The sequence below is a fragment of the Patella vulgata genome, chromosome 4 (genome assembly GCF_932274485.2).
Source record: "Patella vulgata chromosome 4, xgPatVulg1.2, whole genome shotgun sequence".
NCBI classification, from domain to species: domain Eukaryota; kingdom Metazoa; phylum Mollusca; class Gastropoda; family Patellidae; genus Patella; species Patella vulgata.
This window is the reverse complement of record NC_065882.2, coordinates 4,306,059-4,330,913: the sequence shown is the minus strand read 5'-3', so window position 1 is coordinate 4,330,913 and position 24,855 is coordinate 4,306,059. Positions and strand designations below refer to the sequence as shown.

Genomic DNA, 24,855 nt, shown 5'->3' with positions numbered 1-24,855 from the left:
CAGTTAATCTAACGGGGATCACCCCTGACAACTAAATATTATATTAGCGAATCCAGTCTTCTAGCCTGTTGAATTCCTGCGATTAAAATGATGTACCTCTTTTAACTTCTCATAGCCCAGTCTTCATTATCCCACTTTATGCAGAAAAGAAATGAAATTTAACGTCGTACTGTTTTGCTCCGAACTGGTCTAATGAAGACCGGCATACACCACACCAGTATGCTATGAGGGAAATTTTGCCTGGACAGCGGCACTACGGCCTATTCTTATATAGACTTCCAACTGTCAAGGGATCTTTTATGTGCACGCCAATGTGTACACAGGACCTCGGTTTTTTGTCTCATCCGAACGACTAGACAGCTGTCGTTGTCAGGCCCTCTGTCCTGCATCACTAACAAGGGGAAACCACGCCGGAATATGCCGAAAAGAAGGTCGTTAAACTGCTATTTTGTTTCATTTCATGGAAAGAACCCTTAACAGTTAGAAATCAAAAGGGTGGGCAGAATGCTGCTGCATGGACCAAATTCTATAGCATAAACAGAACACAGGAGACAATAAAAACAAATGGCCGTCTAGTTTATACATATTTAATATTGACATATATATGTTAATATTTACATACATTACACACCCACGCATCTTATATCAAGAATAATGGTGAAACATACATTCTGTAACAAGCTAACAAAAAAAATTATAATAATAATATTAATAAAATACACAGCATCCAATCTGTCAATCCTCAATATTTATACTTCATGGAATACTAACATACTGTACGATTGATTGAAACTGACAGATCGATCCTCAATATTTATACTTCATGGAATAGTAACTAACATACTGTACGATTGATTGAAACTGACAGATCGATCCTCAATATTTATACTTCATGGAATACTAACTAACATAACATAATGTACGAATGATTGAAAATTGACACGTGTCAGGCAGTTTGTATGATTTCTCTTTTAAGTAAATACTCCAGTTAAAAACAAAAACAGAAAATTTTATAATAGTGCAGAAAAAATGTGTTAGAAATATTTACTTTGAAATACAACACTGAATAGTTAAGTATGTCTAAGAAGATGTGTAAACAGTCACTAATAAAAGTTATAGTCAATTTCAACTTGGTTGAATCAGAAAAAAACTGTGTTCAATGAAGTTCATATATACTACTGTAAGTGTAATACACTATTCAACCAAATTAATAAGTATCCATGTATGACAAAATTTCAGGATATTGCCTTTAAAACAACTCCACCGAACATGTATTTCAGTATAAATTAATCATGCAATTTGAATTTCTGATAGAACAGATGTCTTTAGTAACTGTCTGGTCAAAAGAATGTAGGCAAGTTTCCTGGGAATTAAAAGAAAGGGAGCAGATACCATCTGGTCAAATGTTGTGAATTTTTTCGAGTAATAAAATTTTGGTTTTGCCGATTCCGAGCAGAAAAATTGGACATTAAACCCCATTTCATTTCTAGTCTGTGCACTGACTTGATTGAATTCATTACTACCAATTTGAAAATATCGCCCACCATTTTAATATAGTCCGATAAAACATGTATTAACCTCATCACTAACTATTTCATAACCCGATCTCCTATTCTAATCTCTCGAAACCAAAATTAGAAAAATAAATGTCTAGATAATGGAATGATAACAGTATACATACGTACAATTAACTCTTCCTATCCTCATATATTCAAATACATATTTTAAAAGGGCAAAACCCCTTGATTATGGTTTAAAAAAAAAAGATCAATTTTCAATTTAATTTTGTCTTTAGTGTATTCGTTCGTACTGGTAGTAACAGGGATATCAATCGATTCAGCCAATGCCTCGATACAACCGATTATTTTTTCTCGCGACGATCTAATAATAAACACCGATTTCCGTTAAATTCAAGAAAACAGGAAATGGCTTTCTTCTCACCAGTCCAGAAGACAACTTGGATATTTAAGCAAATCTATCAGTTACGAATAATAATACATAATAAATTAAAGAGGTTTTGCTCTTTTACTCATTTAAGTTTCAAAGTCAATATTTTACAAATTTATTAAATGTCAACGAAAATAATTATACACAGAATAATTACAATTAAAATTTTATGTTATTAGATTCATCAATTCCAAATGAAAAAGCATCCCATATATTAATTCAAGCCATTTAAATTTTATGACAATTAAAGCTAACAAGGGTGTTAAGAAATGCACTAAGGTTTAAGCCTCTCCGTGCATATGAATATATTTACAGCGCATTACATGGATTTTGTCTGCCATTATAAATTACAAGCACTAATTTATACCCTTATTTAGCCATACATTCAATGAACAATCATACTAGAACTATAGGCTTTCATTGCGTAAATAAATGGTCAAATGTAACTGCTTAATTGCCCACATTAAGTTTCAACTCCGGTAGGATCCTAATGACTTGGCTAATAAAATCTCACAATTTAGAAATTAGATCATTTCAGGACTAACATACGGTTCAATTTTATTTCAATAATTCGCAGTGGGCGGAAACCGGAGGCCCCGGAGAAAGCCCAAAAAGATGGACAGGCGACCCTATTCCTTGTCATGTTCAAGCGGGTAATCGAAACCACGCCACTTGACTTAATGACAGATCTTATGATACAGCGTGCCAACCATTTGGCAATCCCACTAACATATGGTTTAATTTTATTTCAATAATTCGCTAACACGTAGGGGTCTTTAGCAGTGGGAGGAAAACAGAGGACCCGGAGAGAACCCACGAGGATGGACAGGCGACCCTACTCCTTGTCACGTACAAGCCGGCAATCAAAACCATGCCACTTGACTCAATGACAGACCTTATGATACAGCGCGCACACACTAACCATTCCGCCATCCAATTGAAACCACACCACTTGACTCAATGACAGACCTTATGATACATGGTGGAGATGTTAAACATAATCAGATCCATTATTACCTACATCCGCGATATAAATTAGGTACTAAACGGAGACCAAGACTGGTCATTAACGAAACATTATTTGAACTTTCATTATGGGCCTTTAATAATGTAATAATAAATATAATATACTCACTTAATAACAAAAATGGGTTGTCATTATTTCTAACACAATACACACCAAGACACAATGATAATACACCACTGATTTGATTGTATACTGGTGTTATGTGACAGTCTTGTCGAGATATTGACGTCCAGTGAAACCTGTCTGCTGGTATCGATCAGCCAGCGGTCAGAGTCATTATGGTAACGTAACAGCATTTAACCTTTCAGCAATGCCTCGAGTGCCAGAGGTAGGAACAAGTCGTGGGATATCAAGTCACAAGTCGCAGCACCTCGAGTATGAGAGGTTGGAACAAGTCGCGGGACCCGGAGTTGAGTCACAAGTCAGCGCACCTCGAGTCCCAAGTCGCCAAACCTCGAGACCAAGTCGAGTCCCAAATAACTGACTTTAGTACAGAGTCGAGTCCCAAGTCTTCAGAAAGCTGGAGTCATGTTCAAGTCGCCAGTTCATCAAATGAGTCAGCCATTCATGGTGAATAAGTTGAGTTAGAGTTATGCCATAACGACTCGAGACCTAAGCTCTTTCAAGTCGCAAGTCGTCACGACTGCCGATTCCGAGTCAACTATCAAGTAAATATTTCAAGTCAAGTCTTGAGCCAGGTCATTGATGCAACTTAAGTCGGACTTGTGTCCGAGTCGCTGTTCCTGCCTCTGTCTGGTACTCATGCGTCTTTCACAGAAATGCCGCATAAAATTCAATTTTTTTGTGTTTGAGAGAATTGATCTATGGTATATCATGTGTTATTGCCCTGACCTCAAGATCTCACATTAAAGTGTATCTCAAACCAAATTTACAATCATCCATTTATAAAAGTGATGTACTTTCATTGTGTCTCGGTATATTAATTAATAAAGTCAAGTCAATTAGTCTTTTTCTCAATGATTGTACAAGATTAAATTGTCTTATCAACCTGATTAAAAGACAAATCCTATTTCGTTTCGTTTTTTAAAGTTCAAAATTTCGTTTTACTTGTCTTTACTACACTTGGATCTGGAAGAGATGTTATCATTGACGTGTTCTGAATGGTGTGACGGATTTGCCAATGAAACGGTTTTGTTACGGCAAGCTTTAGGCATGTTTTGCAAGGAACTGTGTGTAATCCACTAGTAACATCAATGATGATTGGTTAATCAAATGTCTGACGTCATAGGGCAAAAGCTGCTCGTATGACCTCTGACGCGACTTATGGCTACATCTGGTCATATCTTCATATAGTGTAGGCCATTGAAAGTGTAAAAAAAAACGAAACGAAATATAGATCTGTATTTTAATCCGATTGATTGTCTTTATGTTAATATACGATGATGGAGATTTATAATTAGACAATATATATATATATTCTTATGAAACCACAATCAATACGGATATCCATATTTCTCTATATTTTATTTCAACATTTAGATGATAAAATATATAAAAGTTTAAACATCAAAATAAATGATTTTATTACTTCTCCGTCCAAAGAAATGTTACTAAAATATTTTTTTCAATATTGCCACTCTAAAAGCCTTTTAAATATTGTGAAGATCAACAGTATTAATTCCCTCTTTACACCTAATTTCTACACGCTAATAACACTTACAGCTAATCTATTCAAAATGGCATGGAATATTTATTGAGCGGAAACATGTATACTTAATTTAATGTATGTTGAAGATATAACTAACATATATACTGTAGTAGAAATAACAAAATATCACGATCCTTTCATATCTGCACGAATGTAGATAACGAAGAAACGTGAAAAAAAGGGGCTGTTGTTTTCTTTAAATCCGAGATGTTTCAAGATGTTGCGAAGTTCAGACCATATTAGATGATTTGCTTACAGATTCCTATATATTCCATCTATTCATAAGGCCTGCTCTGTTCTATGATCGTATAATAATTTGCATATCTTCCGCCTTTTTGAGACAGCAAATCATGAGGAAGATAAATACATGGTTTTTCATACATTTGTTCACACGACTTCAGGACCCCCATGGTGCTAAGCCCGATTTCACATGGTTGTTAAGGTTTCATAATGAAATTACAATAATAATAAAAAAAAACGTATTTAACAAATAAATAATCGGTGATATTTCCTCTCTCTAGCTTTTATCTTTTGGTGATTAATTCTAGTTTTAATAATCAAGTCTACTCTTCCCGTTAATTTATTGATACTCCATTAATAACGGTTTCCCCCCGAACCATACTGTTGTTGGACCATTCCTCGAGCAGCACCGGCCGCTACGTTAGCTGTGGCATTTTGAACTCCCTCGTTTCTCATCACCCCAGTCGCAAATTCTGCTTGCGCTTTCTGGAAACTTGCTCCTGTACTTCTGTAGATTCGATGAACCTAGGAATAACAAATATAAAATATTAGAGAATGTAATTTTCATTATTATGCCCTGTAACCAAGCATCGCTTATTAACACTTTGGTATTTGAACTTTGAACACCCTTTAAACCACTGCTTCCCGAAGTTCCTCAAACTGCCTGTATACTAGTTCTGCAACCTGAGCAGCCTGATACAGACTTGGGAGCAGTAGTTTCGAGTGGTTTTAAAAATGACCTACGAAACTCAATGTAAGACAAAACATCAATATTTTTTTATAAAATTTTTTTTTAAAATTCCCATCAATATTTCACAATATGTATTGTCACTCAAACTAATCCACCCAAAAATTATTTTACTATATATCAAACTACTTTACCTCCCAAAAATATTTTACTATATGTAATGTCCCAAGTTCACAAAATATTCTCAGGCTCGAGTTAAGATTTTACTCAAAAATGTTTGCCTTATTTTAACTAAAATAAAGCCCTTTATAAAACTTTGTATCAAAGATATTTCTCGTAAACAGTGACTGAAAGTTGAGTAAATTCTTAACTTAAATCTGAAAATGTTTTGTGAACTCGGAGCCTGGTGTTAATAGTGAAATAACTATTTTGTTAGTTTGGTTTTAAATAAGATAAATGAACCGTTAATATTACAATGCACATGCAATAATAAACCATACACCATTGTGGTTAAAATAATCCCTTTACCAACATGCAGATATACAATAAATATAGGTAAATAATAACATCTATTCTACTAATATATTTTACAAACAATATATATCTTTTAACCATGCTCTCACTAAGAGGTATTTTAAAGATACCTTCCTGCGTACAAACTGGGTGATTTATGATATATTTGGACTAAAAGCATATTCAAACTAATTAATTTATCATAATTTTGCTTCTCAAAACATTGTAATTGCCAAGGAATACCCTGCTATAAAAATCGATCAAAACAACATGAACTAACATTACATGCACGTTCTCACGTAGTTTTCAGAACAAATATCAAAATAAATTTTCAATGTAAACTGTGTCATAGTAGGTGTTACCCTAGGCAATGATTCAAATAAAATTACCTGTTTTCATTTTAACTAAAATTAAGTTAAATTTGGATTGCTACATAAATGGATTAAATTTGAATTTAAATGTTTACATGTACTCTCAATGTGCACGTAGGCAGTAGGAGTCATGAGGAGCTTGTTTTTGTTCTTACTATATCAGTCAAATGAAAGGATTGTCATATTGCGGTATATTCTATATCATTGTGGTCTGAAACCTTATATTCAAGTTGACACAAGTTGTCTCCCTTATGTTGTAGTTATTCTGCCTTTTTGAGTAATAAAGAGATTGGAATGGAGAATGGTTGATTTTCATTTTCACCAGATATTATTAAATCTTTCGTAATAATTATTTTAAGAGAGAGAGAGAGAGATGGGGTTTGATGTCCACTCGACACAAACTAGGTCATTTTGGGACTAACACATGGTTCAATTTTATTTCAATAATTCGCTTGCAGGTAAGGGTCTTTAGCAGTAGGGAGAAAACCCAAGAGGTTGGAATTATTTTAAGAAAGAATATGTTAAATTGTTAATAATACAACAATTTTACTTTGCTAGTATATAAAGTTAATAAGAAAGATGTTATTAGCTGTCTGTGCAGTCTATGGGCTTTATCAATTAAATATCTACTTTCAGTTTATTTGGTACAACCGGTCTGCATCCCAGTTACAACATTTGCGTATTCAAGGGAGATCATATAATGATGGCAGACTGTAAAAAAATCTTTGTGTATTTTATATGTGATCTACCCCACAACAGTTTGCTGGAGTCTATGATCGCCATGACCTCAACCACCAAACACATACCATTTGAGTTCTCCCCTTTATGAAATTGAATGAAATGAAATGGGGTTTAACGTCCTACTGCTATACTGGGCTAATGAAGACGGGCATACAGTGTGCGATGAGGGAAATTTTGCCCGGGTAGCGGCACTATCGCCTACTCTTATATCGAATTCCAACTGTCAAGGGATCTTTTACGTGCATTCCAATGTATACACAGGACCTCGGTTTTTCATATCATCCAAAGGACTAGACAGCTGTTCTTGTCAGGCCCTCCGTTCTGCACCACTGACAAGGGGAAACCACGTCGGAAAATCTGGATGAACTTTCGTAGCCAATACAGGGATCGAACACCAGACCTCCAGGCTAGCGAGCCAGCGTCTTAACCACCTAGCCACCGTGGCTCACCTCCCCTTTAGGAGGATACACTATTGCTTACAAAATGTGTAAAAAATCTCATTCTGAACAGTCCTGCTCAGAGAGAGAGAGAGAGAGAGAGAGAGAGAGAGGGGGTTTAACCTCCACTCACAAACTAGGTAATTTCAGGACTAACATATGGTTCAATTTTATTTTAATAATTCGCTTGCGTGTAGGGGTCTTTGGTCTTTAGCAGTGGGAGGAACCGGAAAAACACGGAGAAAACCCACAAGGTTGGACAGATGACCCTACTTCTTGTCACGTTCAACCGTGGATTCAAAACCCACGCCAGTTGACTCAATGACAGACCGTATGATACAGCGCACGCGTGCTAAGGAAAAACATGGAGAAAACCCACAAGGTTGGACAGACGACCCTACTTCTTGTCACGTTCAACCGGGGAATCGAAACCACACCAGTTGACATAATGACAGACCTGATGATCTACATGTAAGCAAACGCATTAGGCCATTGAGTCCCTCCCACCACCCCGCCCCATAGAAATAAGAATCAGCTTGTTTTAGTGACCACAGCCTATAGCGTTAGTATTTATAGCTACAAGGAGTAACATCTTGACTGAAGCTATAGACATTTTACCTTAATCAGCAAAATAATAGTAGCTGCGGCCTCTAACGAAAACAACAGAGCGACAAACAACATTACAACTCCGGCCCCAACATGTTGACCAACGATGCCTAATCCATTAATCCACCCTCTAAAAACAAAAAAATATCACATAAAAAATCCTAACTGTCGGATTGACAAAACTGAACGTCAACAGAGATTATTGACATGCAACCATCATGCACCACACAACAGTGTTAAAAAAAAAAGAAAAAAAAGGTAGAAATAATTGATATACACTGTATAGGTATTGGGATTACTCATTTCTCCGAACAACTGAATTTCAAACGAAAAATGATTTCAATTTTCTGTATTTCAAATGAAAAATTTCAATTTCTGTATTTCAAATGAAAAATGATTTTAATTTTCTGAATTTCAATCAAAAAATGATTTTAATTTTCTAAATACCAATGAAAAATTGATTTCAATTTACTAAAATGTATTCAATTCTCATTTTATTGTGAGCGCACAAATTTAGATTTTTTTTTTCTTACCGGTATATCATCCCAAAATGTAAATTTATGCACAAATATACTGGGACCAAAAAAGTGATCAAAATTTTGAATCGTCTTCAAATATAGCCAACTTAAATTCCATAATCAGATTTCATTACTTTACAGTTTTTTGGAGAAAGAGTAACCTTTAGCAAGCATATGTTTTGGTAAAGCAAGTGTTAAAATTCATGATTTTACAATGTTGGACATTTTTTTTTTTAAAGTACTTTTTTTAATGGAGGCTTGTTTGAATTTGAAGCACCTTTCCTTAGAGAAAGAGAGGGAGAGAAATGGGGTTTAACGTCCACTCGAAACAAACTAGGTCATTTCGGGACTAACATATGGTTTAATTTTATTTCCATAATTTGCTTGCGCCTAGGGGTCTTTAGCAGTGGGAGGAAACCGGAGGACCTGGAGAAAACCCACAAGGATGGACAGGCGACCCTACTCCTTGTCACGTACAACCGGGGAATCAAAACCACGCCAGTTGACTCAATGACAGACCTAATGATACAACGTGCATGTTAACCATTCGGCCATCCACCCTTACCCCTACATAGACGCCCTTTAAATGCTAGTTTCAAGAACAAGACTGATCGACCGAAAATGTTTTCATATACATATACATTTGCTTTACCAAAAACAAATACTTAATTTCTTTGCAAACATTAAAGGAAATTGACTCGAGTTATTTTGAGACGCAACACAGACATTTTCATTCCTACAAAGCAATTATAAAGACGACCCATCATAATCGTACCGTGCAGCAATAGCTAATAATGGAAGCCATATTTCAATCATGCAGTGAATCAAATTCATTAATGTTTGCAAAGAAATCAATTTGATTAAAACACAGATCCTATTTCCTTTCGTTTTATTAGTTCAAAATTTCGTTTTTACTTGTTACTAAACTAGTTGTTATCATTGACGTGTTCTGAATGGTGTGAGGTATTAGCCAATGAAACCGTCTGTTACGGCGAGCTTGAGGTGTGTTTTGCACGGAACTGTGGATAATCCACTAGTAACATCAATGCTGATAGGAAAATAAAATGTCTGATGTCATAGGGTCAAAAGCCGCTTGTATGACCTCTGACGCGACCTATCACTACAACCGGTCAGATCTTCACGTAGTGTAGAACATCAAAAGTATAAAAAAACGAAACGAAATATAGATCTGTATTTTAATCAGATTGCAAAGAAATATTATTATCTAGTATTACAAGCAGAGAAACTGACACCACGGGTTAGTATCTAATCATGCATCACCAATACAAGGTCACATGACACCAATCTAGCAACCACTTGCTAATCGTGTGCGTGTGTGCTTTGTCACATTTGTACCTTCACTAATGTGGCAAAGCTTATGACAGCCAGAATGCCGAAGAAAAGACCCACGAATATCATAATAAGTCCTGCTGCAACATTTGATTTAGTTACGCCAAGTCCACTAATTATTCCACTGAAAAGGTCATAGAAATTGTTTTAAATTAATTAAAGTGAAGTTATTTAGTAGCGTAATTAGAACAAAGTGGAATATATAACGATAAATTTCTTGTGGTATTAAAGAAACAAAACCATTTTGATTTAGATAAAAATGAAATGATTTAAAGTCCCACATTTCTGAAAACTGAAATGAAATGGGGTTTAACGTCCTACTGTTCCGCTCCGAACTGGGCTAATGAAGACGGGCATATGCCATACAGTGTGCTATGAGGGAGATTTTGCCCGGGCAGCGGCACTACAGCCTACTCTTATATTGAATTACAACTACCAAGGGATCTTTTATGTGCACACCAATCTATAAACAGGACCTTGGTTTTTTGTCCCATCCGAATGACTAGACAGCTGTTCCTCCTTCCTGCACCACTGACAAGGGGAAACCATGTCAGAAAATGAACTTTGTCGGCCAATGCACCTACTTTTCTGCACCGACTTGGTTAATAAAGATGGGTGAATACCGTGCAGGTGTGATTGCGGGAAATTTTAAACAGAAAGCTATGATTCCGTCTACACTTCAGCAAATTCCAATGGTTCGTTTACATTTATGCAAATGAGTTCGTCTAGACACTTTTCCGTCCTTCACCTCTGATATAGGAAAGCCAGGCTAGAAAAACCCCAAGGAACAGAAACTCACTTTGTAAAACAAATTGACATTTATCTAAATCAAGACTTTTTACCCAAATCAAAAAGGTCTAGTTATTTAAAGGCCCCAGTCACGGATCTATTCAGTTTGTTCAGTAAAATATATTCGAGACGGGCACTTTAAACAATGTAAAGACTGTATTATAATTAAGCATCAAATGTTTGTATAAGCTTATATATTTATTACAGATAGAATTTGTTGGCTTCTAAATTAATAACATTTGTCAAATAGAATTTTCAGTATTTTTCACAATATCAACATCAATATTTGTTAACTAATGGTTTAGAGACTTTCTCGACTTTTCACAATATCAACATTAATATTTGTTAACTAATTATAGGCTTGCCATGTGAATAAATGTTTAAATTATAATTAAGATAAAGAGCTGGCTGTTCTTGCTATAACAGTCTCGAGAGCTAATTATAGGCTTGTCATGTGAATAAGTACCTAATCAATAAATTATATAACATTTGAAGCCAGAAAGAAAGACTTGCAATAGGCAGATTTAGCTCTTACATAATGTAGGTTTAATGATGGAAATGTCGAATTTCATGTAAATTCCTATATTAAAGAGAGTATTTATTGTCTACTGAATTAAATATTAAAAAATAGTCGTACTTACACTGTGAAATTAGTTATTCCCAGGCATTGGATAATATACACACAAAATTGGAAAAAAAATATAAAAAAGAACACAAAGAAGTTGAACGAGCTGTCACTCCTGAAAAAAACAAAAAAAAACAGAAAATAATAAATATATTAATAATTTATTGAAAGATATTTTGTATTTTATATTAATAATACTGAGATATGTGTTGTTATAAATTAATAAATTTATAACAATTAAAATGAAATGAAATGGGGTTTAACGTCCTACTGTTCTGATGGCCAACTGTTCTGCCCAGAACTGGGCTTATAAGACGGGCATACGCCATACAGAGTGCTATGAGGGAAATTTTGTCCGGACAGCGGCACTACAACCTACTCTCAAATCGAATTCCAACTGTCAAGGGATCTTTTACGTGCATGCCAATGTGTACACCGGAACTCGGTTTTTCGTCCGAACGACTACACAGCTGTTCTTGTCTGGCCCTCCGTCCTGCATCACTGACAAGGGAGAACCACGCCGGAAAATCTGGGTAAACTTTCTCGGCCAATGCAGAGATCGAACACCCGACCTCCTCCACTTACCCACTTAGCTACCGTGACCCCTTAAATTTATTACATATCTTATCAATATCAACAGTGAATCTGGCGCTGACCGATTCATACAAAACTAATGGGCTGTCTGTCTACAGTAACAGACACTAAGCTAGATGACCAACATTTTTAATTCCCCAAATCGACGATTTGAGTCAAAAACACAAAATATACTTCAAACGTTTTGTTGATTTATTTTGGTTCCTTTTAATAAAATTGAAAAAGTTTATTTAGTCTTCGTGTGTATAACAAATGTGAAACAGAAAAGAACCGCATTACAAAACATTACACTAATTTTTGGATATGGCGGCCATTTAGGGTAGAGATCTATTTTCGAGATAGAAAACTGGGGTTTAACGTTCACTCGACACAAACTAGGTCAGTTCGGGACTAACACATGGTTCAATTTTATTTCAAAAATTTGCTTGCTTGCAGGGGTCTTTAGCAGCTCGAGGAAACCGGAGGTCCCAGAGAAAACCCATGAGGTTGTCACGTACCACAGGGGAATTGAAACCACACCAGTTGACTCAATGACAGAACGTCTGATCGAAAGTGCACACGCTAACAATTCGGCCATCCACCCTACCTGTTATAATGAAATGTTTACCTGAATGCTTTATACAAGGGTCTATACCAACAAACAAATGAGCAGGGTATAAAGAGAATAAACCATAGTATCGATAATCCAAATGTTGTCCCTCCGGAACCATCAACAATAAAAAACGCCAGGGCAGCAAGAACATTTAAAAACAGTACAACAGCATGAACTGAAAATATACAACAGAATCAAATATTTGACTTTCCAAGGCCCAAAACTATATTTAAAGATTTTTCAAGGACTTTTGAGGCATCATAGAACTTTCAAAGACCAAAATATACATTCAAGGGGAGTTTAGCTACTTACTCGCTTCCAAAAATTTATCATACTGCTTGCAGTGTTTTGTTGGAGAAAACTCCACTAATAACTCCACTAATGTGTAGTCTACGGGTTAATCCAATAGCTCATGTCACATGGGTTTTTCCTACTGTCCCCAGGGCGTCAAACGTGTGGCCCGCCCGCCAAAGGTTTAAATGTGGTTCGTGGAACAAATTTCAACAAACTGACACATCGATAATTTTTAGAAACTAGCGGTGAAGATCATTTATTGTTTTCCAGTTTCAGTAAAACTCTGACTTCTGTAATGCATGTCATAGATATCTAGAGAGAGAGAGAGAGAGAAATGGGGTTTAACATCCACTCGACACAAACTAGGTCATTCGGGACTAACATATGTTTTTTTTAATTCAATAATTCGCTTGCGCGTAGGGGTCTTCAGCAGTGGGAGGAAACCGGAGGACCCGGAGAAAACCCAGGAGGTTGGACAGACGACCCTACTCCTTGTCACGTACAACCGGGGAATCGAAACCCCGCCAGTTGACTCAATGACAGACCGTATGATACAGCGCGCGCGTGCTAACCATTCGGCCATCCAACCCCCCCTCATAGATATTATTATTATTATTATTGTTCAATTTATATAGCGCTTCATTACACGTGAAGTGTTTCTAAGCGCATCTAATATGTATTGCATTATAAGTAAATTTAATGATTTTAGTCATATTAATCAATCAAATTTTCTTTAGCTTGATATTTTTGTATATCTCGGGCCCATGTAGATCCTGAATCGGAATGAGTTTGACAATCCTGGTTTAGACAAAAATAGGGGATATATTTCGACGTAGCTGTCACCTAAACTCTGCCTATATATTGGTCAGTTTTAATCATGTTTTAATAATATGATTAACCAATCGTAATTTCGTAAGCCCAGCAATTTTTAACGTCTGTACATTTTCTTCTTACCAGTAACTGGTTTCACTGTTTCAGAATTTAGTCATCATGTATCCTTTTTTCCTCTATAAATATCAGTGCAAAAGGAAGAATAGAATAAAGAGAGAGAGAGAGAGAGAGAGAGAGAGAGAGAGAGATAAATGGGGTTTTACATCCGCTCAACACAAACTAGATTATTTCATGACTAACAATTTTATTTCAATAATTCGCTTGCACGTAGGGGTGAATAAAATAAAAGTAGAGATAATAAAACTTACACATCCATAAATAGTAGACAAATTTAACAACACGTTGGAAATCTAACGGAATATCTACACTAAAATCTTGATAAAAACATGGCCCCATGGGAAACCATTTAGGTACAGGAGGCCAGTTGTTTTCTCTACCTACAAAAAATAAACACAAATCATTGTTTAATACATGTTCATAAATATTTAACAAAATACGACTTACATAGAAACGAAATGGGGTTTAACATCCTAACGAAGATGGGCATACGCCATACAGTGTGGTATGAGGAAAATTTTGCCCAGACAGAGAAGCTATGGCCAACTCTTATGTCAAATTTCAACTGCCAAGGGATCTTTTATGTACACGGGACCTCAAATTTTCGTCACATCCAGGGGACAATACGTTGCCGCTTGCCAGGCCCTCAGTCCAGCACCACTGACATGGATTCCCAGGCCCTCAGTCCTGCACCACTGACATGGGGAATCCACACAGGAAAATCATTGTGAACTTTCTCGGCCAACACCGGAAGCCAACACTTGACCTCCAGGCTACATGTAGCTAGCCAATAACTTACTCACTAACGACTAGATAGCTGTTCTAATCGGGCCCTCCATCCTCCACCACTGACAAAGGGAAATCACTGTTGAAAATCCCAATGAACTTTCTTGACCAACATCCGGAGCGAACCAGTGACATTCAGGCCAGCGAGCCAGCGTCTTACCCAGATAGCCACCGTGGCTATGAACTGAAGTAAATTATCATAAACTTACTTTGTCCTTGCATATTCTTCATTTCTTGTTCTTTTCTTTGTAGTTCTGCAGCTTTCTTTTCAAGTTCCTGAAATTTAATACGGTACATTAACCAAGTTGTTTTTTTTATTCTACATTATTTCCACACTTACATGTACAACTTCCAACCACATGTACGTATGTAAACATCCTTCAAACTTTCTGTGACTACGATATCAAAGGAGCTAAGTCGCTAATATTTGGGACCTAGAAATTGACACAAATAGGTCGTAACGCATATAATAATGTTATATGAATGTATATAAATTGATTTACATTCAATCGTTTCTGTTTTTACTCTAATTTCTAATCAGTTAGGTTCGGCGAAATACGCCAGTATTCTCAATCGAATTTCAATCTCTAGCATCTGGTTATTCCAGTCTACGCCAATAGTATTTATTGGGCATTCTCTCCAGATAAGAATATAGCGTCACCATTTGACATGACTTGTGGAATATGCAAAGCCTCATTTTTTCAAGTCCCTTATTACAAATAGCACTGAAACCATTTGTCTTTAAAATTGGATATCAGAAGGTCATCTTTTCCGGGTAAGATCAAAAGATCAATGTTGATTTAAACCGACAAATAAATCGTGTTTTCAATGTCGAAAATTTTGGATGATATTGAGTTAGAGACTTAGCTACTTTAAATCACTACAGTGTAGTTAGTCAGAGGAAAGACATAGTCTTTGGCCTTTTGACTCAGGGGACACATGACCTAAATTTTACATCAAGTGGGCCAGAGATATACAAAAATTTAAATAAAAAAAAAGCCAAATTTCCTAGAACTGTACTGAATTCTAAAAATAAAGCCAAACGTCCTGGACACAGGTAATTTTTTAGACTGGTTTCTAAATTGCTAAGATATAATATTGAACCCTGGGTTCTCTTGTATATATACAACTTAGATATCTATGACATACAGTACATAAGTCACAGTTTTACTGAAACCGAAAAAAAAAACAAACGATTTTCCCTGCTAGTTTCTAAGAATTATCGACACGTCAGTTTGTTGAAATTTGTTCCACGGGCCACATTTAAAGCTTTGGCGTGTCGCACGTTTGACGTCCCGGGACAGTAGGAAAACCCATGTGACATGAGATATTGGATTGACCAGTAGACTACACATTAGTGGAGTTTTCTCCAACAAAACACTGCAAGCAGTATGATAAACTTTTGGAAGCGAGTAAGTAGCTAAACCCTTGAATGTATATTTTGGTCTTTGAAAGTTCCATAATGCCTCAAAAGTCCTTGAAAAATCTTTAAATATAGTTTTGGACCTTAGAAAGTCTAATATTTGATGGTTGGTCGGACCTGGCCCGTAGGCCGCATTTTTGACACCTCGGTCTAGAGCATGACTAATTATATTTCGAACAGCATGGAATGAAAAAAGACAACGAATACACCAAAACATCAAACAATAACTCTCAGATGTTTTCGATAAATATTTTCCAGTTTTCAATCTCACTGTATAATAGTATCTTATTTTGTACTATCTTTGGTTTGTTCTGTCTGTGTTTTGCTCTGCAGTTATTGTATACAAGATGACCGGATCATGAGTTTAAAACATGGGTTCCATGTCAGCCGTATATGCCGGTCAAGACCGAGGACTATGGAAAAATGACTGAAACTTGATCAGACCCGTCAGTCATTTTGCCCGTCGGAAAAATAGCATTGTGCAGAATTATTACAATCCTGTAAATGTAAATAATAGTGTTGAAAATCGGATCGAGATTTGTGATCCGAATACTTTTGTTGGCTATCCGAATACTATTCGGATAATTCGGAGACGTGAAATTCTTGAACAAAATTACATCAAAAGTTCATATACTGGTAGGCCTACTCATAATTTCTTACTTGTTTCAATGTTTATGAGTGTCTATGTATGCCGAGTATGAAATCGTACTTTCGATTTGCAAATTGTTTGAGCCGCGAAGAAACAACGTGCCTACCTCTAGCCGTAATTATTAAGACTATCTATGACATTGGTCTGACATCCCAAAAAAACAATGAGGTGAAGGAATTTGTATAGTGTAACTACTCCTGTTATCCGCACCCTCCCACTTATCATTTTGCTCAATCAACACAAATGAAAAAAGTAAAATAAAACCATGTGCCATTTATTCCGGCAAGGTCGTTTGCCTCAATCTGATAATCTACTACTATTGAACCAATCAGTGAGTGGGAATATACGTGACCTAGGTCGTTATGAATAAATTTCATTGTTGGAAGTCAAAACACGGTCTAAACTCGTATGCCGTAAACTAGCGCAGGGAATGAATGAATATTTTTTTTATTTAGACTACTGTTTTCGTTGCACTGCATTAATAATTTTATTAGTTACTATCACTAAATAATACGCATAATGTTGACATTTATGCTCAGAGCTGCGTACATGATCAATTGCATTGGGGAAAATTTCAAAGTAATCAGACGTAAAAATGGCTAAATATAGAGCATACGGAATGTCAGAATATATTGTAACGAATAGTAAACGGACAGTAAAATGATTCGGATAACCCTTATTTTGTATCCGTTAACGAATATCCGAATAGTAGTTTCAACACTAGTAAATAATGATTCTATACCTCCTGTCGTCTTTGAAGTTCACTTGTATCAATTTTTTGTGCCGATGATTGAGTATAAGGTGGTGGTGGGTCTTCAGATGGGGTCATGATAGCAGGTTGAGATACTGGTTGTGCTGCCCGTGGTGGTGGAATACCAGACTATAAATATAAATTATACATTATATCCCTATATCAACAGGATACCAGACTAAAAATATAAATTATACAATTCATTATATATATCAACAGAATGGTAATTAAACATGCATTATACAAGAGCTAAATATGCCTATTCATTATATATCCCTATATGGAGAGAGAGAGAGAGAGAGAGAGAGAGAGATGGGGTTTAACGTCCACTCGACACAAACTAGATCATTTCGGGTCCATCATATTGATCAATTATATTTCAATAATTCGATTGTGCGTAGGGGTCTTCAGCAGTGGGGGGAAACCGGATGACCCGGAGAAAACCCACGAGGTTGGACAGGCCACCCTACTCCTTGTCACGTACAAACGCTAACCAATCGGCCATACAACCCCCACCCCCCATCTCTATATGGACCTAATGGTAATTAATGGTTAAAAAACATAATTTAACGATTGTCTGGTGTCATAAATTCTGCTTGACTGAAGTCTTGCAATAGGTTTTAATGTCTTGATGCTTGTACTTCGTTCCATTTGAGACTATTTTCTATTTCAGTGGCTATATATGTGAAACGCATGAGATAGAATTTTTACTGTTCAACATGGACCACTCTATATTCCATTGACATTTTACATCTATTTTTCTTGCATAAAAATACATGTAGGACATTAAACCCATTTAAAATACAGATGTGACGTCACCCTTTGATGTTGGCGTACCATTATTTCAAATAATCATACGGGCAACTTGCCAATCGTACCTTGTCAAATATTAGACTCGAGTGACGTATTTCACTGTAAACGCACGTGCGGAGTGTCTGTATTTTAAGATGTTTAATGGTCTCGAGCTGAGACATTGCGTAATATATAGTAAAAACACTCGGACCTGACGGTCCTCTTGTTGTTACAATATATTACTTAATGTCTCGCTCTCAACCATTAAACAATACGTAATGTCATTTTATTTTTAACTCCAAATCTGACTGACACTATTAAAACGAAATGACATACATGTAACTCAAAAAACATATATTAATAGTGAACATAAAATACGTATATTATGTTAATTTAATATCAGTATAATATCTACTATATTGCTCTATGATAAGGCTCATTACTGAATACAAAATCATTAGATTTTCTCTTAACCATATTTTCAAGTACATATCAGATTATAATCAAACTTTGATTTTGAATCTGCTTTTAGACTTGATAATTTAACTGACTAAATAATGGGTCATAAAATTGATGATTTGATTCCAGTGTTGAGATAATAACTAATTTTGTATTCAACTGTGTACAAAGTAAGCCAAAAATAAAAGAGAGAGAGAGAGAGAGAGAGAGAGAGAGAGTGGGGTCTTTAGTAGTGGGAGGAAACCACAGGACCCCAGGAAAACACACAAAGTTGAACAGGCAACCCTATAAGAGAGAGAGAAAGAGAGGGGGGGGGGGTCTTTATTAGTAGGAGGAAACCAGAGGACCCCAAGAAAACCCACAAGGTTGAACAGGCAACCCTATAAGAGAGAGAGAGAGAGAGAGGGGGGTCTTTAGTAGTGGGAGGAAACCACAGGACCCCAAGAAAACCCACAAGGTTGAACAGGCAACCCTATAAGAGAGAGAGAGAGAGAGGGGGGTCTTTAGTAGTGGGAGGAAACCAGAGGACCCCAGGAAAACACACAAGGTTGAACAGGCAACCCTATAAGAGAGAGAGAGAGAGAGTGGGGTCTTTAGTAGTGGGAGGAAACCAGAGGACCCCAAGAAAACCCACGAGGTTGAACAGGCAACCCTACTCCTTGTCACGTACAAACAGTGAATCAAAACCAGGGGAATCGAAACCACAGCAGTTGACTTAATGGCAGACCGTATGAGCCAACGCACATGCGGTAACCGTTCGTCCATTGACCCCCGACCCCACGGGTTTTAAATATAAGCTTGATCTACAAATTAGATATTTACCCCACCAGCAGGTCTGGTTTGATTGCCCTGGTCAAATGGATTGTAGTCATCCAGAGCTCCAGATTTTTGCGCACCAGTTCCAGGCCCAGTGGCTTGTTGCACAGACGGATCCTGAAAAACAGCAGAAATGATTAATGTTATAATTGTACGTTACATCTACGAAGGTATCAGAATCTGAATCCATGATAGAATGATATAACTTTCAATTATATTTGTAAGAGATGCTTATAATTATCCCCATCATTAACTTTTAGAGCATTCTGGCGACGGTAATATGATACAAATTGCGAACTGTTTTCTCGCTCAAGAATCGGCACTATTATCGACCAGTGGTGATAATATAATTTGAAATAATGATATCCGATAGGCATGCTTGTATATTTTACATGACATATATGAAGCCAATGTAAATGGAATTCAGCTATCAAAAATATTTAATTCTCTTCGAAAGGAACTGTCAGCCATTTTGATTTCGTGTATTAGTTTTATCATTTTTTTTAATACGAAACGAAACATCAAATAATCACCGATTGGATTAATCATTGGTAGTAAATAATGGGTAATCCAGGATAAATACGATCAGAATTTGAAGATTTTTGTCCGCCAGTTCTCAAAAAGAATCGCCACTACCGCAAAACATTTTCACCAAAATCAAATTTTAATTGTCACTTTCATATTTTTATCTCAAATTACAACTTTGGTGACCGATAGTGTGAGCCCTGACCCTGAGTACATGTCTGTAGTAATTATCATATATTGAGTTTGTGCAGCCCCACAGTTTCACACCATTTCAAAGTACAATCCTTAAATTGTATTTACATGTATCGATTAAGCACAATAAACACAAAGATAGGTTGCCAGGCAACAAAACATACGACCACAGCAGCTAAATTGTCCGATCGGTCGACAAGGGTTGTCGAATATTTATTCTTTTGTAGGTAATTAGGGACATTTAATAGACAATTTCATACAGATGACATTATAATTGTCGTCGTTTGAGGGTTCACAAGGTTCTAATTCTAAAACAAGGGCCGTAACTACAGAAAATATTGAAATTCGACAGGCTTTTTTGTTTTACTAATTCAAATAATGCATATAAATTTCATACAGATTAAATGATAACTTTTGTCATTCGAACATTCACAAGTTTCAACAAAGTAAAACAAGGGCCATAACTCTCGAAGTAATTGAAGGAAATTGTTGACATTCAATAGGCTTCTTCATTTCACTAATTTAAATGATGCATATGAATTTCATACAGATTGGGTGATAACTTTTGTCATTCAAGCATTCACAACATTCAACAAAGTGAAACAAGGGCCATACATTGTAACTCTAGATGTAATAGCGGAAATTTGCCGAAACTCAATAGGCTTGTTTGTTTTACTAATTTAAACGATACATACAAATTTCATACAGATCGGATAATAACTTTTGTCGTTAGAGCATTCACAGGGTACAACAAAGTGAAACGGAAATTGCTGAAATTCAATAGGCTTCTTCGTTTCACTAATCTAAATGATGCATATCAATTTCAAACAGATCGGATGATAACTGTTGTCATCACTGACAAGGGGGAACCACAGCAGAAAATCTGAATGCACTTTCTTGGCTAATGCAGGGATCGAACACCTGACCTCCAGGCTAGTGACCCAGCGTCTTACCCGCTTAGCTACCGTGAATAAATATTACATACTATATAAGTATTTGAATAAATATCACACACTATATAAGTATTTGAATAAATATCACACACTATATAAGTATTTGAACACCATCCAAATTATTATTGATTATTTTAAATTATTACATACATGTACGTACAGACGCTGAGTACTGCAATCTGTGACTACATAATTATACAGGTTTTGTATGTCGCTTAGTCGTCCAAGTCTACATTAATCAGAATTGTTTCGATAGACAGTAGTCGATATTCACCAGAGATCAAATACATGGCTTTTACATAAGTCTGTTGTGGTGTCAAGTTGCTTTCTAAATTCTAATTTTCTGTCAGGACATGATGTTTTTAATAGAAGCTAGCTATGGTATAGGAATATAGAATATCTGGTTCTTTGCCAAACTCAAACCTCCGCAATTATTCAGCTTTGCACATTATGTAATACAAATCATCGGACTGTGAGTGTGAGAGAGTTTAAAATCTAAAAGTACCAAATTTGTGACGACACTGAATATGGATCAATTGTATGTACTAGTCGCAATGTGTGAGGAAACCCAAAAAGAAAAAGTTCAAGAAAAAAAAGGTATTTTGTCATATTATAATCAAGGGCATTATTGGTGTATTGAAATTCACAGACATGAAAGTAGAACACCTGGAAATACATGTAAGGAACGAATGAAATAAGCCAAAAATTACGGTTTGTGAGACACAATGCTCCTTGTAACTGTCAATATGTCTGACACAGAGATACGTTTATTGATATTTACTAGTCTAGCACAAAGCTGAAAATGTCAGGTACTAGATCATTAGCGCCTCGTAGATCAAAAATCATTATATCTAGACCTGATTAACACGTGTACCGGTAGTTGATTGATTCCGTGAACAAATTATAAAATATGTCATGCATTAAACTGATAAGTGATTGAAATATTTACATGTATATTAAACTATGTGTACATCATGTGCATGATAAACTTCAATCAATGTATAATTATACAGGTCACAATTCTATGGAATACAATTACTGCTTTTTACTGAGCGACGTTTCGACTAGGCTTCTCTAGTCATTATCAAGCTATGATAAAAAATGAAAATATGACAGGACAATATATACATGTACACCACAATGCTAAGTTAATGATGACAAACCAGGGATGTAACTTAATTACGTGTACCTAATGGTAATCTGATTTAATTGTACGCTAATAAGTAATAATACCAATTAACCTAAAAAATTGACTAATTGATTAATGGATAAGTTGTTGTGGAGTATACACAGTGATTAGTGGGTTTTAATAATACAAACGTTGCAAGAAAATGAAAATTGATGAAATGTTATCAACGACCCCTTTCACTGAAATAAATACAAATGGTAAAAGAATAGATTGTTGTGGAGTATTTACAACGATTTGATGAGGTTTTGATAATGACAACATCCCACGAAGATGAGATTTGATTTGTGTTATAACCAAAATAATTGATATGTGGATGTTGATGCGAGTGATTACACTGATATGCGAAAAACCCTTAGAACAATGACTGCACAATGATCAATAGTCCCCCGAAGGTTGACAATTTAAAATATTGAGTGGTACTTCACTGGATGTTATGGTGATGAAGAAAAGCAGGGTTAGAAATATTGAGTGCATTAAATTACAATAACCGCAGGCCTGAAAAGCAGAAATGCCTGAAAAGCAAAAATAGTTGGGAATTATTAGTTGTTATTTTTGCATATTATGATGGTTATTACAAACTTAAAGTTATTACTGGAATATTGATAAGTATTAAATATGATAAAAAAGAAAAAAGTAGAATTATGCTTAGCCTTGATTATGTGATAAGAATATCATACGCCCTGGGGAGGAACAATCCTTGATCTCTGTTCATCGTCGTTGGTTTGTGTCGTCGTATATGAATGGCTTCATGTAATCGGCGCGCTCTCTTGTTGCTTATATTCTTGCATAGTGGTTTTACGTTGGACCATTGGACTCTGTGGCGAGGGTTGGAGTTCAAATGTTCAGCTACAGCTGAGTTGTTGGTTGCTGCTTTCGACTTGTGGTCATCTATCCTTTTATTTAATGGTCGCTTTGTCTCCCCGATGTATGCAATCCCACAATTGCATACTATTTGATAAACACATCCCTTTGGTTGTGGTGGTTGTGTAGGATTTTGTTTACCATTGGCTCTTAATATATCTTTAGTGCTGTAGCTTTTTGTGAAAGTTACATCTATTTCTGGTTGTTGCATTAGTAGCCGTTTGATTTGGTAGGAGACTTTGCCGTTGAAAGGAAGGAAGATTCTGACTGGGGCAGTCGGGGTTTTTGGTTTAGCTGCACTCGCCGACAGGGTCTTGTTGATGGCGTTTGTCACAAACTTCCCTGGATAGCCGTTGAAATTTGTGAAGACATGTTTGAGATGATCAATTTCCTTGGAGAGGCTCTCAGGATCACATATCTTTTTCGCACGGTTCACCAGAGTTGAAATTGTGGCCGATTTGACGCTATTCGGGTGATTAGATTTGAAATGAATGTATTGGTCGGTGTGAGTTGGTTTCCTATAGACACTGGTGCGGATCGAGTTGTTGGTTTTAGATACACAAACATCGAGGAAAGGTAGTTGGTTATCATTTTCGGTTTCCATTGTGAATTTTATACGTGGGTGTTGCCTGTTGAGGTGTTGTAACAGTGTTTCTGGATCATCTTGTTGATTGATAATAACAAAGGTATCATCCACTTGCCTAAAGAAGCATGTTGGGGTTACGGTGGATGTTTGAAGCGCCTTCTCTTCTAAATCAGTTAAAAATATTTCTGAAATTAAACCCTGCTTTTCTTCATCACCATAACATCCAGTGAAGTACCACTCAATATTTTAAATTGTCAACCTTCGGGGGACTATTGATCATTGTGCAGTCATTGTTCTAAGGGTTTTTCGTATATCAGTGTAATCACTCGCATCAACATCCACATATCAATTATTTTGGTTATAACACAAATCAAATCTCATCTTCGTGGGATGTTGTCATTATCAAAACCTCATCAAATCGTTGTAAATACTCCACAACAATCTATTCTTTTACCATTTGTATTTATTTCAGTGAAAGGGGTCGTTGATAACATTTCATCAATTTTCATTTTCTTGCAACGTTTGTATTATTAAAACCCACTAATCACTGTGTATACTCCACAACAACTTATCCATTAATCAATTAGTCAATTTTTTAGGTTAATTGGTATTATTACTTATTAGCGTACAATTAAATCAGATTACCATTAGGTACACGTAATTAAGTTACATCCCTGGTTTGTCATCATTAACTTAGCATTGTGGTGTACATGTATATATTGTCCTGTCATATTTTCATTTTTTATCATAGCTTGATAATGACTAGAGAAGCCTAGTCGAAACGTCGCTCAGTAAAAAGCAGTAATTGTATTCCATAGAATTGTGACCTGTATACTCTAGTTCAATTACTAAATGCCATTGAAACAGTTTATCAGAATGTATAATTAGTGCTGGGTATTGCCACTGTAGTCATGATACAATAGA

The 24,855-nt window shown here is 36.0% G+C and overlaps 1 protein-coding gene across 3 annotated transcripts in view; it reads right to left on the bottom strand.

Moving 5' to 3' along the window:
• Positions 1–571: 571 nt before the first annotated feature.
• The window catches only part of LOC126819720 (secretory carrier-associated membrane protein 1), a 30,163-nt gene continuing 5,879 nt past the window's right edge, over positions 572–24,855 (bottom strand). Inside the window, exons 2-10 of one of the 3 annotated variants that reach the window (XR_008787798.1) lie at positions 19,632–19,742; positions 17,550–17,687; positions 14,945–15,011; positions 14,201–14,329; positions 12,723–12,882; positions 11,538–11,636; positions 8,252–8,369; positions 2,917–5,408; positions 572–2,842 (exon numbers count right to left, since the gene is read on the bottom strand). Coding sequence is in view for 2 of the 3 variants with exons in the window: in XM_050547925.2 (XP_050403882.1) it covers positions 5,238–5,408; positions 10,114–10,231; positions 11,538–11,636; positions 12,723–12,882; positions 14,201–14,329; positions 14,945–15,011; positions 17,550–17,687; positions 19,632–19,742 (993 nt within the window). In the remaining variant the exon portion in view is untranslated. Of the gene's footprint in view, positions 5,409–8,251; positions 8,370–10,113; positions 10,232–11,537; positions 11,637–12,722; positions 12,883–14,200; positions 14,330–14,944; positions 15,012–17,549; positions 17,688–19,631; positions 19,743–24,855 lie in introns of all 3 variants that reach the window. The other 2 variants (XM_050547925.2, XM_050547924.2) reach the window with 2 other exon arrangements.